The sequence below is a fragment of the Nymphaea colorata genome, chromosome 14 (genome assembly GCF_008831285.2).
Source record: "Nymphaea colorata isolate Beijing-Zhang1983 chromosome 14, ASM883128v2, whole genome shotgun sequence".
NCBI lineage: Eukaryota > Viridiplantae > Streptophyta > Magnoliopsida > Nymphaeales > Nymphaeaceae > Nymphaea > Nymphaea colorata.
Genome location: NC_045151.1, coordinates 3,400,418 through 3,414,272, shown reverse-complemented (window position 1 = coordinate 3,414,272; position 13,855 = coordinate 3,400,418). Strand labels below are relative to the sequence as shown.

Genomic DNA, 13,855 nt, shown 5'->3' with positions numbered 1-13,855 from the left:
TCTTTATTAACTGGAAAGGGAGATGTCCAAGACGCTCGTGCCATCGCAGAACAGTAGATCTATCGTTCACACCAGACAAGTGACCACTCGTGGCAGAAATCAATGCTGAAGCAACTTGTACCGGCAACCTGTAGAGCCCATCAGTAACCGAACCAATCCCAATCTTCCTCCCCGTCACCAAGTCCTGCAGGGAACAATGATCAGCAGAGAAAATCAGATTACAGTTTAGTTCTTTAGTAATACTGCTGACAGAGAGTAAGTTCACAGGAATATTTGGAACATGCAGGGCATTGTGGAGACGGTATTTGTTCAACAGGGACAAGCTCCCTTTCCCAGCCACAGAGATAGAAGACCCATCTGCCATAGACACGCGTTGCTTGCCAGAGGAAAGTTGATATTCTTGAAAGAGTTTAGAGTCCCCTGTCATGTGGTGAGTGGCTCCACTATCAACAATCAAATCACCAAGAGAAGGGTTACCTTGATCAGTCGAGGCAACGAGAGCTTGGGCTAGCTGAGCCCCTTCAGACGTGGAGGACTCCTCAGGGGTAGTAGATAGACGGCTGATGTACGCCTGTAGCTCCTTGAGTTGAGCAGGGGACAACTTGGACTTTGCACCACTAGAAGAATTGCTCTGACTGGAATCAGACACAGAAGGGCTACGCTTGCCAGAGGGAGGACGACCTCTGACCAGTCTCTTCTCGGGATGAAGATCCCAACAGAAATCCACCGAATGCCCCAACTTGTGGCAATGAGTGCAATGTCGGGCAGGACGCTGCCCAGTCCTTGAGGCACGGCTGACAAAGGCAGAAGGGCCATGACCGGTGTCAAGATGCATCACCTGGCGACGTTGTTCTTCAGACTCAACACGAGCATATACTTCCTCTATCCCCGGAATCTCATCACCATTAAGAATCTGGCTACGAATAGACTCAAATTCATCCCGCAGGCCTCCCAGAAACAGAAACGTACGGTCCATCCATTCCTTTTCCCAGTAGAGGGAATGATCTGAACCGCACGTCCACTCATCAGTCACATGATAATCTAGCTTCTCCCATTTGGTCTTCAGGGCAGCATAGAAGGCAGCAACAGACAAATCACCCTATGTCAGAGAGTAAATACTGCGTTTAATCTGATAGGTGCGCAAATGTCTCTTCTTGCGACCATACATCTTTGCAAGCACAGTCCACATATCAAAAGAGGTCGGCTTCCGCAGAATGAGGGGCTGGATATCGGATGACACGGAGCTGATAATCCACACCTTCACTTGGCTGTCCTCCAACGCCCACGTCGCCCATTGAGGATCAGATTTGATGGGCGCAGGTTTGTCGCCAGTGATGTAAGAGAGACGCCCACGGCTAGTAATCCCAATCTCGAGAGCGGCAGACCAAGATAGGTAATTGTCCTTGGTCAGACGGATGGAGGTGACCTGGATCGGCACGTTCTCAGTCTTGGAGGCGCTGCCCGTGTCAAGAACGGCATCTTTTTGAGTCCCCATCGCGTCTGCCATCACAAACAAGCACACAGCAACAAGAGGCACAACAGCGGGACAGAGGCAACGGCGACGGGAAGGAGGCAGCGGCGACGGCGGCGGGAATGAGGCAGCGGCAACGGAAAGCAGGCGACGGCGCAACACAGAGGCCACCCACGGTGGCAGAAACAAAGAACGGGCCGAACAGAGGACGGCGGCGGCGGAACAAAGGACGGCGGCGGCAGAGCAGGGCGACGTCACAAGGGCAGCAGCGGCGCCGGAACTTCAACGGCGTCGGGCGACAAAAAAACTTGACGATCCTCGGAAAAAACGCTTCTCCAACTCCGCTGGCTCTGATACCATGTAGAAACACGAACCACAAAGAGAGAGAGTGGAGAACGAACACACAATCTACATGGAAAACCTCAGAAAGAGGTGAAAAACCACGGGGAGGCTCTGACCTAGGGGCTCACCGCAACCCTAGGAGAGAGAAAATATATTTCACTTAATTCAACACTAAACACAAGTGACAATATAAAGAGGAGGGAGAGAGGAGAAGCCGCCTAGGGTACCGAGCCCGCCTCGGTACCCGCGCCCCATAGAACCGGGTCCAGGAATGGATCCGGTTCCCACAGCAACATATTCTAACAAATTATATCTACTTTTCTAGAGTTACTTGAAATTGAATGGCACATTACTTGTTCTCACACCAATCAAATAGTCTTATTGAATATGAGGTATGTTGTGGCAATCACAAACCGAATGTGTAATGATCAGCAAGCTCATGATGTATGTTGACAGATCCACTTCTACTACTCCTTGATTTGTTAATGATGATTAGTCTAAACTTCCCTACTGTGCAAAAAAAAAAAAAACTATTACCAGTGTCCAAGTTCACTTAGAGACAACTTTGACAATTTCAAATTCACCCAGTGATTTCTCTATTTAGAACTTGTAGATGGGGGAAGCACTTCTGTCTAGATCAAATAAAGATGGACTACATGTCTGGTCTCCCATTTCAAGTCGAGTAATGGAGAATGGAGTTGTTGGTGTGTTTCTTTCTAGCCATCAATAAATGTCAATAGAAACACACCAATATCAAATAAACAACATTATAATGTCTTCATAATGTATAGTCCTTTAGCTAGTTTATGATATTATTGTCTTGGCCATGCTCATTTTTATATGCTTTGTAAGTTTGAACACTAGAACTAAACTAACTTTTGTTGATGAAACATTTGTGCTTGATTTTTGTTCTACTTGTACATTAGCAAAAATGCTTCATTTTCCATTCCAAGAATCAATTTTTCAAGCTAGTGCTCCCCTAGAATTCCTTCATGCTGACATTTGGCATCCAGCAACATGCTTGCCATATGATGATCAAGTTTATTATTTGCTCATTGTGGATCAATACTCATTGTTTACCTAGAGTTTGTTTTGTTGATAAAGAAAGAAAATATGTTTGCTTGTTTCAAATGTTTTATAATATTGTTTAATGATAGATGCAACACAAAGTTAAATTTTTTCATAGTGGTAGTGAAAGGCAAGTTCATGAGCAAACAATTTTCAGATTTTGTTAATGCTAATGAAGTTCGAAGTTGGCTGTTTTATCTTCATACATTCCCAACAAAATAGGAATGTAGAGAAAATACATCACATGCTTATTCATGCAAGTTTGTCATTATGTTTTTGGGTCGATGCTTCCTAAACAACTGCTAAATTAACAAATCAATTGTTGTGATTGAATTGAATATACATGTTCGATTGCAGCTAGTTTCAATTTTTTTGAAAAAAGCATCTCATTGACAAACTCCAAAGCTTCAAGCAGGCTATTTTCAAGATTTTATGCATATCCAATTTGGGAATTATATGGTGTACCTGTGAGAATCAGGTCTATGTTGGTAAGTTTTTTGAATCAGGAGATTCTACTAAAATAACAAATCAACTGCCTTTGAAATCCACCAACTTCATTCTCTTACCCTTAAGACTCATCCCATAAATGCAATGTCACAAAAGAGAACAAGAAAGCTACAAAACACCCAATAATTTTCTATGATTGAATTGAATATACATGTTCAGCTGCAGCTAGTTTTAAATTTTTTGAAAAGAGTATTTCATTGAAAAACTCCAAACCTTCAAGCAGGGTAATTCAAGATCTTGTGCATATCTAGTTTGGGAATTATATGGTGTACCTTTGAGAATCAGGTCTATGCTGGTAAGTTTTTTGAATTAGGAGTTTCTGCTAAAATAACAAATCAATTGCCTTTGGTACCCACCAACCTCATTGCCAAACCCTTAAGACTCGTCCCATAAATGCAATGTCACAAAAGAGAACAAAAAAACTACAAAATACCCAATAACTTTCTATGAATGAATTGAATATACATGTTCAACTGCAGCTAGTTTCAAATTTATCGAAAAGAGCATCTCATTGACAAACTCCAAACCTTCAAGCGGGACATTTCAAGATTTTGTGCATATCCAGTTTGGGAATTATATGGTGTACCTTTGAGAATAAGGTTTATGTTGGTAAGTTTTTTGAATAAGGAGATTATGCTAAAATAACAAATCATTTGCCTTTGGAACCTACCAACCTCATTCTCAAACCCTCAAACCCATCCCATGAATGCAAGTTCACAAAGGAGAACAAGAAAAACTACAAAAACACCCAATAACTTGCTGCGATTGAATTGAATATACATGTTCAACAGCAGCTAGTTGCAAATTTTTTGAAAAGAGCATCTCATTAAAAAATTTTGTTAAAATAACAAATCAATTGCCTTTGAACCTACCAACCTCATTCTCAAACCCTTAAGACTCGTCCCATGAATGCAATGTCACAAATGAGAACAAGAAAAACTAGAAAACACCCAATAACTTGTGTGATGGAATTGAATATACATGTTCAACAGTAGCTAGTTGCAAATTTTTTGAAAATAGCATCTCATTGACAAACTCCAAACCTTCAAGCAGGGTATTTCAAGATTTTGTGCATATCCAATTTGGGAATTATATGATGTACCTTTGAGAATAAGGTCTATGTTGGTAAGTTTTTTGAATAAGGAGATTATGCTAAAATAACAAATCATTTTTGTTTGGAACCTACCAACCTCATTCTCAAACCCTTAAACTCATCCCATGAATGCAAGGTCACAAAGGAGAACAAGAAAAGCTACAAAACACCCAATAACTTGTTGCGATTGAATTGAATATACATGTTCAACTGCAGCTAGTTTCAAATTTTTTGAAAAGAATATCTCATTGGCAAACTCCAAACCTTCAAGCATGGTATTTCAAGATTTTGGCATATCCAATTTGGGAAGTATATGATATACCTGTGAGAATCAGATGCAGTAAGTTTTTTTAATCAGAAAATTTTGTTAAAATAACAAACCAATTGCCTTTGAACCTACCAACCTCATTCTCAAACCCTTAAGACTCGTCCCATGAATGCAATGTCACAAATGAGAACAAGAAAAACTATAGAACACCCAATAACTTGTGTGATTGAATTGAATATACATGTTCAACTGCAGCTAGTTGCAAATTTTTTGAAAAGAGCATCTCATTGACAAACTCCAAACCTTCAAGCAGGGTATTTCAAGATTTTGTGCATATCCAATTTAGGAATTATATGGTGTACCTTTGAGAATAAGGTCTATGTTGGTAAGTTTTTTGAATAAGGAGATTATGCTAAAATAACAAATCATTTGTGTTTGGAACCTACCAACCTCATTCTCAAACCCTTAAACCTATCCCATGAATGCAAGGTCACAAAGGAGAACAAGAAAAACTACAAAACACCCAATAACTTGCTACGATTGAATTGAATATACATGTTCAACTGCAGCTAGTTTCAAAAACCTATCCCATGAATGCAAGGTCACAAAGGAGAACAAGAAAAACTACAAAACACCCAATAACTTGCTACGATTGAATTGAATATACATGTTCAACAGCAGCTAGTTGCAAATTTTTTGAAAATAACATCTCATTGACAAACTCCAAACCTTCAAGCAGGGTGTTTCAAGATTTTGTGCATATCCAATTTGGGAATTATATGATGTACCTTTGAGAATAAGGTCTGTGTTGGTAAGTTTTTTGAATAAGGAGATTATGCTAAAATAACAAATCATTTGCGTTTGGAACCTACCAACCTCATTCTCAAACCCTTAAACCCATCCCATGAATGCAAGGTCACAAAGGAGAACAAGAAAAGCTACAAAACACCCAATAACTTGTTGCGATTGAATTGAATATACATTTTCAACTGCAGCTAGTTTCAAATTTTTTGAAAAGAATATCTCATTGGCAAACTCCAAACCTTCAAGCATGGTATTTCAAGATTTTGGCATATCCAATTTGGGAAGTATATGATAAACCTGTGAGAATCAGATGCTAGTAAGTTTTTTTAATCAGAAAATTTTGTTAAAATAACAAACCAATTGCCTTTGAACCTACCAACCTCATTCTCAAACCCTTAAGACTCGTCCCATGAATGCAATGTCACAAATGAGAACAAGAAAAACTATAAAACACCCAATAACTTGTGTGATTGAATTGAATATACATGTTCAACTGCAGCAGCTAGTTGCAAATTTTTTGAAAAGAGCATCTCATTGACAAACTCCAAACCTTCAAGCAGGGTATTTCAAGATTTTGTGCATATCCAATTTAGGAATTATATAGTGTACCTTTGAAAATAAGGTCTATGTTGGTAAGTTTTTTGAATAAGTAGATTATGCTAAAATAACAAATCATTTGTGTTTGGAACCTACCAACCTCATTCTCAAACCCTTAAACCTATCCCATGAATGCAAGGTCACAAAGGAGAACAAGAAAAACTACAAAACACCCAATAACTTGCTACGATTGAATTGAATATACATGTTCAACTGCGCTAGTTTCAAATTTTTTGAAAAGAACTTCTCATTGGCAAACTCTAAACCTTCAAGCAGGCTATTTCAAGATTTTGTGCATATTCAGTTTGGGAATTATATGGTGTATATGTGAGGATCAGGTCTATGTTGGTAAGGTTTTCGAATCAGGAGATTCCATCAATTTTTCTAGTCTTCCATTGAATTGTTCAATTCCTTCCTCTCCCTAGTGCATTTATATTCTACAATCTAGTTTACATGCATTCTATCACCTTCTTTTGCATGTTCATTGTCCACAATAACATGTTTCTAGAATAATTTCATGTCCTTTCCAAACATAGTATTTTTTTCTACTAAAAAGCTTTCTCATTCTCAGTTTATATCAGGTAAAATCTTCTTGGATTAAAGTTCCAGAGAAACTTCTTCCTTACCATCAAATGTCCCCTTGGGAAAACCGTCCTCTTTTTTCCATCAAATAAATCAAAACTCATTGCTTGTGGTACACCCTCTTGACAGGTTCTAGAAGGCAAAATTTCTTTAGACCCAAATTATTACTGAATAATCAGTAAGACAAACCTCACATTTTCAAAATTTTAATAATGGAGCATTGTTTTTTCAGAGCAGGTTGTTTGTTACGACCTTTTATCTATAATGCTTAAGAGCCCTCACCACTTGATGACACATGGCAAACCATACTGCATGTCATCAGGTGGTTAAGCCGTTTCACCATCGCATGAAAAGGCACAACACCCAAGTCACTCATAATTTTCCTTCATAGCAAAAAATTAACTTATTGTCTCCGGAAAGAAGCAACCGTTCTTTTGTTTCTCATGGTTCATGAAGAAGAAAGGGTTGCCTTGTATAAGGAAATGCACCAACTTTCTATGGACAACAAAGAAGTGTTACTTATCGTTTGCCTTGGGCATTATTCATGCACTAAATAGATGAGGAGAATGAATAGGCCACCCATTCTATTATGATATCATATCCAAAAATGAATTTATTGTTCTCAGCTCTACTGCCCGTTGAGGTCACATTCCTTGTTATGGCTGCAAGAGAGGCCGAAGTGAAAGCGGCCCCTCTTTGTTGGCAAACAAATAAAATAGGCTCTGACTATTGTGAACCGACTATGTCTCGCCCGGCCAAGCCAGCATCCTATAAGAAGTCAGCCTGTGACACTAACAATGGGTCCGCTCGCCCGGCCAAGCCAGCATCCCATAAGAAGTCAGCCTGTGACACTAACAATGGGTCCGCCGTCAGTAGGGGCGAACTTTCACGCTTGTTCCTGCAGGCCATAACATATAACTTGCTTTCCAATCAAAATAGCAGAACAACCAAAATGTACTTTGATTATGGTTGGATGAGTGCTTGAAATTAAATCAGTTGCAGCTGATAAATCAAATCCATATCCAAAAGCAAATGTCAAGATGTAAAAGGTCCTGCTATTAAAGCCTTTATGTCATCAGATCCAAAATAGACACGGATCCAAAGTCAAACTGGATACCTGGTAATGATCTCATGCAGAATTAGGATTCTGGACCCTGAAAGTGTAAATATTTCAAAATTATAAGAACATAAGAAGAAATTTGATACTTGGGGATCCTTCTGATGTAATTATTGACAAGACATTGGTTCACTAGCAATTTTCCGAAAACTAAAACCGCTACTTCTCTTTCGCGCACGGGGAAATAAGCACCAGAGGAGAGAGAGGGAGAGCTTGAGCTTGTTATCAAAGCCATGGAGGTGGAGGTAAGGCCGGTGGGAGGTTTGGAGACGTGCTTCGTCTCACTGCCTCTCCCCTTAATTCACACCCTCCAATCCACCACCAGCTCCGGCTTCCTACCACCAATCCTTGCTCTTGAGCTCCGGCCACTTAACAAGAGCGACCGTCGCTGGCACGTCGCCTGGTCCGGCTCCGCTTCTCAATCTGCTGCCATCGAGGTATCCATCCCAATCCATCTTCTTGTTCTCTTCCTTCTCCTAAGTAGACCTTATTCTCGTAATCTACTGGGTGTCTCTTAGCCTTCGTTAGGATCCCAAAATCTGGCACCATCTTTGTTTGGTATATGATCTATCGTTGTGCTTTTCGGTTTAGGTGGCACAGCAATTGGCAGAGTCCATTGGTTTACCAAGCCATGCTAAAGTTCAGGTGAGGGCGATCGCTACTCTGCCGCGAGCTACTGGGGTGACTATAGAGCCTGTTAGTGAGGATGATTGGGAGGTACTTGAATTGAATTCAGAGTTCGCCGAGGAGACAATATTGAAACAGGCAAGCGCAATAAATTTGCGAACAGTTTATTTTTTCTTAATGCGTTGGAACTGTTTGTTAATTCTTTGATGCAACAATCCGAAGGCAAAACTTATTTTTGGCCAACTTCTTTTGGTAGTAGATTTCTGATCAGGAGCATAATTGTCATGCCTTGCTCGGCTGAAGTTCAGAAGTCGCTTCCGAGTTCAAATATAATGGCTAGACTTTAAACACCACAGATTACATCTCAAAATTCAAAATTTACTTTTCAATTCCCTGTGTGAATGCATCAGTTGAAAAGCTGTACAATTATACTTGCACTAGATTCTTACATCGACATGCACACACAGAGACAGACTAAGTTGGGGGATGAAGAAGCTGCCCTCCCCCAGCACCTTTCCGAGCGGAGTTTAATCCCGGTCTGGCAGAAACCAAGGTTTTCCGAAACTGTTTTGTGTCATCCAAACAGGCACAAAACCTAGTTTTACTTTTTAAACTGGGTGTTGCCACCAAAACCAGCATCTAACCTGGTTTTACTGTAGGGCGTATTTCCATGGAGACTCAGACTACTTTATGTAAGCTGATACAACGCAGCTGCTTTGACCAATGACTGTTTGATACCTTACCTGTAAAAGTAAAATTTTAGAACAAATATGAGCCTTGATGACCAAGTGAGTTTAATTGAAACCATTTGAGAGAAAAAAATGCTTAGTTTCCGTCCAAAAATTTAAGATAAATGCAGTGACGTGAAATTTGAACATTAATTTGAAATATATACATATATATACTTTGGAGTCCTTTTTTTACTACGACATCCTTATCAAAATCTTGAACTTCCTCTATCACCTTGTGAATGGAAGAGTTTCACCCCCATAGTCATAGTTCCATTAATAGAAGAGTTGCTCCCCCATCCTCGAATTTTTGTCGCAGATGACCGAGAATTTTTCACTAGGTTATCAAAAGGGTCAAGAACATTGCCTCACTGAGAGCCTTCCGTTTGAGCTCATTGAGCATCCAAGCTTGGCAGATTTTTAAACTAGCTTGTAAACGTTGTCAGGGGCATCTGTTCTTGCTCCTTAGCTTTTATACAAGTCATTGCTCATGTTCGTGGCACTTGCGGATACTAATCAATAGCCACTTGATTTGCTATTTGTTACTGTTTTCTGAGTTCAACTTCTTTTGAAAGCTTTTCTATAAAGAGTATTTCTCAGTTATAAGTAATACTAATAGCCAAACATAGTTGAAACCGTGGCTCTCCAGACCAATAATTCAGTTGAATTAAGGAAAAACTATATTAATCATGCAAAACTTAATGTACAAAAAAAACATGCTCATAAGTCAACTTCTTTCCAATGCTTTCAAACTCACACTATAATGACAACAAATTTATGTAGTAACTACTTTATCTTAAATAGCAGTCCACCTATAGCCATAAATGCTCCAATTTTCAGTTTTAGAAAAGAACATGACCACGATGTTTACATGCTATTCAAAGTAAATCAACTGATCTAATACCTTAATGTGCTAATTAGAAGAGAAATTGCTAGAATGTCATAAAATATCATATTATGCTCACTTAGAAAAGAAATCCTTACTCATCATTATCTCTGGGTGCATTGGAACATGTGCCGTCATGTTCACAACCACATATTAACAGATGGACATATATGAATTTCAATTTAATCTGCAATTTACCTATAAATTTAATTAATAAACCCCTATCCTTGTACTAATCCAATCTTAAGAGAGCATTTCTTAGCAACAACCTAGGTACAGTTCGAATAGGGTTTTCCCTAAAAACCTAAATAAAAGAGGAACTTAAATGTCCTTTCCCTTAATATTTCTCCAAAGAGAAGTGTTACTAGACTCATCCATAAGTTATTTCATACGCGACTATGGGTTGTACTAAAATTAAATATTTTAAACACCTCCAGTAAAGATAAGTAATCAGGTTGAGGAATGAAGCAACTCCTCTTCTACCCTTTCTTCTTCTTCTCCTCTCTCTCCCCTCCCCCAACCTTGTGTCTCTTTTTTGCTCACAGTTTGTCAAAAGGAAAAGAGGGTGGACTAGGAAAATAGCAATAACTTCCCCCTCCCCTCATAAACATATACTCCATGTTTCATTTCTGGGCAAGAATAGAGTTGGTCAAATTTGAATGACTCCAATTTTTGGATGAAAATAGTCATGGCAGCTCTGACTGGCCTATATATTTGGAGCTACACAAGTGCCTGGTCGTTCCATCACTGGTGTAGGACCCAAATTGAAGTGCCCTGTGATGTTGGGATTTTTATTTCCCTATTTTTATCATGAGCTTGATCTATGTACTAATAAAAAATGCATCACACCGTTTTTTTTTTAAATGGTGGAGATGTGTCTGTGGCACATTTGCTACATCTGTTCTTTTAGAAATTTTATGTTTGTTCATCTTCCCTGATGCAGGTTGGAGTCGTGTATGAAGGAATGAAATTTCCATTGTGGCTACACTCTCACACAGTCGTTCTCTTTGTGGTAATTTCAGCCTTACCTAAGCAATCTATAGGTAAGTTGTATTATATGTACACATTTTTTTTTCTTTCTTAAATAAATAGAAGTCAATGAGCATAATTACCTGTTTCCTTGGTGTTAATCTCCTGTTATTTTTTTTTATTTATTTTTTTGGGTGTATGCATTGGGGAAGAAGGGGAGGGCCGAGGGGGTGGTTCTGGTTTGAAGATATGGAACTATCCAGGAGGAAAAGCCTAGGTGCAAGTTGTGTCTACTTAATGAAGAACATGGATGTGGTTTCATCCTTTATATACTGGGTCAAATTTTCAAATGAGCTTCTTACTAAAAAATATCATTTGCAACTTTATATACATTTTCATGACAAATTTCAGATGATTTCTTACTTTGACAGTCACTCAGACACACCTACATCCTCGTTTTGTGTTAAAGACATCATGTATATTACTTTTATACAATTTAGTCTACAAAAGTTTGAAGTTTTGAACACAAACGAAAATTGATGTTTATGCATTTTTTACTTCCAAAAAATTTTGTATCGATAAAAGTTTTGCCTATTGCAAAACTATAGTAATAAACATCTTTGTTAGGTTTTTCTGGAAAATTTTCTGAAAAGGTTTTGTTCTTCCCAGGAAATTCTTGAGAATTAAATTAGAAGTATATATAAACAATAGAAAAATTGATGGAAGTATGAGTTTTCTACCATTTCTATGAAAAATAATGCCAAATATTTGAAATAAGTTTTAAAATTCCAAATTAGACCAAATCATGGAAAATATATATTGAAGACGCACACACACAAATGCTACTGTTATATTATCTCAATATTTTTTTGCAATATTTTGAATATATCATCATATTCTTCCCGATGAAGTCATTTTCCTTGCTTTTAGCATTAAGAACCACAAATTTTTCAAAAGGTCATTGGTATTTGTGACTGTTTTAGACTTTGGCCAACATTTGAACATCCCCTTATTATTAAATGAACTATAAGGAATAATATGTAGGATCTGATGATGGGGAAAATATTGCAAAAGAACATTTTATTGTGTCATGATTGGTTCTGCATGTTGTACTATGTAAGTATAAAGAAACAAACACATAATATACATATATATATATATATATATATATATATATATATATATATATATATATATATATATATATATATATATGTAAGCAAACAAACAAATAAATAAGAAAAGGAGGAGGGGCTTGTGAGAGAGCAAGAAAACCAGTCCGATACCCACTCCCCATAATATCCATATGCTGTATATATCTTATGAGTTTTAAAATTTATTTCTTTTTTTCTATTTCTGATAATTGGAAATAACTAGCTAGCCAACCGGCAGTGAGATTTCTATATGGTGGACTAGTTCAATGGCTAGCCTCTTGCTACCCCTGCATACATTTAGGGGTTGATGCTGCTTGTTAACTTCATTGCGCTATTTTAAGTGCTTGAGATTAATGAAGTGTTTGACCTTTTTATTTGTGTTATGAGGTACATTGTTCTAAAGTGATTATTGTTTGTGAACTCTTATATTGTTGAGATTATGACAGACTAAGACCATTACTCAGTTGTGCTGTAGTGTGATTAAAATATTTAAACACCATTTGATTTCACAGATTAGGTGGGAGACGGTTGTTTTCTACATGACTGCAAATGCAATGGCTCGAGTGAAACCCAAGTATGGGGAAACAGTTGGGTGTTGTAAATTGCACAACAAATGTGGAATTCTTGAACTTTATTTTGACACAAGTCACATCAACTGGTTGCACAGACCTGTGGCAAGTCCATGTAACAGGGATCACAATTAATATTACCTTATTGACCTAAAACAAAATGAATCAATTCTAACAAAAGAAGGAAGCGTGCTTTTTAATTGTAAAGAATTAAGGAAACAAAAGACGAAGCAGATTAAAGAAAATAGGCTTGGAGATCTAAAATGCTACTAAAACTTACCATTCTAGAAGAACTAATATGGGATATTGACATGGACATGCTTTATGAAGATAAATAAACTGCTCCAAGAACTTATTTCTGTTGACCACAGAGGTTCAAAATGTAAACTTATAAGGGAAAAATTTTACCTTTGTAAGTAATTTTCGACTTGTTTTAGAATAGGGATCTTTTTAAGGTTCAAAATGTAATAAGGGAAAAATCGTGCTTTAGCAAGCAGTTTTTTACTTGTTTTAGAACAAGGATATTCTTGAAGAAACTAGAATATGAACCAATATCAGTTGTCACAAATGTCATTATTGAGTTTTATACTTTTATTGGCAAGGGATTTATTAGGTATTAATTTGGAAGTTTGTATTTCTTGGAAAATCTTGGCAATTGCAAGACATTAAAAACTATAAAGATTTTAACAGCATTCAGCACAAATTGTCTACGAATGTCCTTGCAAAATCACTGATAGAATAGTTATTAAAATATTAACATAAAACAAAAAAAAATGTATTAAGACATTTTTTTCTGAAAGGTGCTTGGAAGGATGGAAGAAAACACAATATTCTCACTTTGTCTTGGTTCCAAGAAATTGCAAATTCTTCACATTTTTTTTTCTTTTCCTTGTTTTCCTGTTTTTGATGTGATAATTTAGTAAAACTGGTGATATTTGTGACAATGGTAAGAACACAATTTAATTGTAGAAACCAACACACAAAAGACAATCTTGCCCTTTGTACCATAGGTGACCATTCTATAGCATGGAAAAATTATAAATAACAAGATTTGAGTAAAATTAACAGGACAT

General features: G+C 37.6%; 1 protein-coding gene across 3 annotated transcripts in view; it reads left to right on the top strand.

The window, feature by feature from the left end:
* The first annotated feature begins 8,027 nt into the window (after nt 1-8,027).
* The window catches only part of LOC116267556 (peroxisome biogenesis protein 1), a 54,216-nt gene continuing 48,388 nt past the window's right edge, over nt 8,028-13,855 (top strand). For all 3 annotated transcript variants that reach the window (XM_031649355.1, XM_031649353.1, XM_031649352.1), the window contains exons 1-3: nt 8,028-8,286; nt 8,441-8,614; nt 11,034-11,133. In XM_031649355.1, the coding sequence (XP_031505215.1) occupies nt 8,083-8,286; nt 8,441-8,614; nt 11,034-11,133 (478 nt within the window). In that variant the 5' untranslated portion in view covers nt 8,028-8,082. The remainder of the gene's footprint in view (nt 8,287-8,440; nt 8,615-11,033; nt 11,134-13,855) is intronic.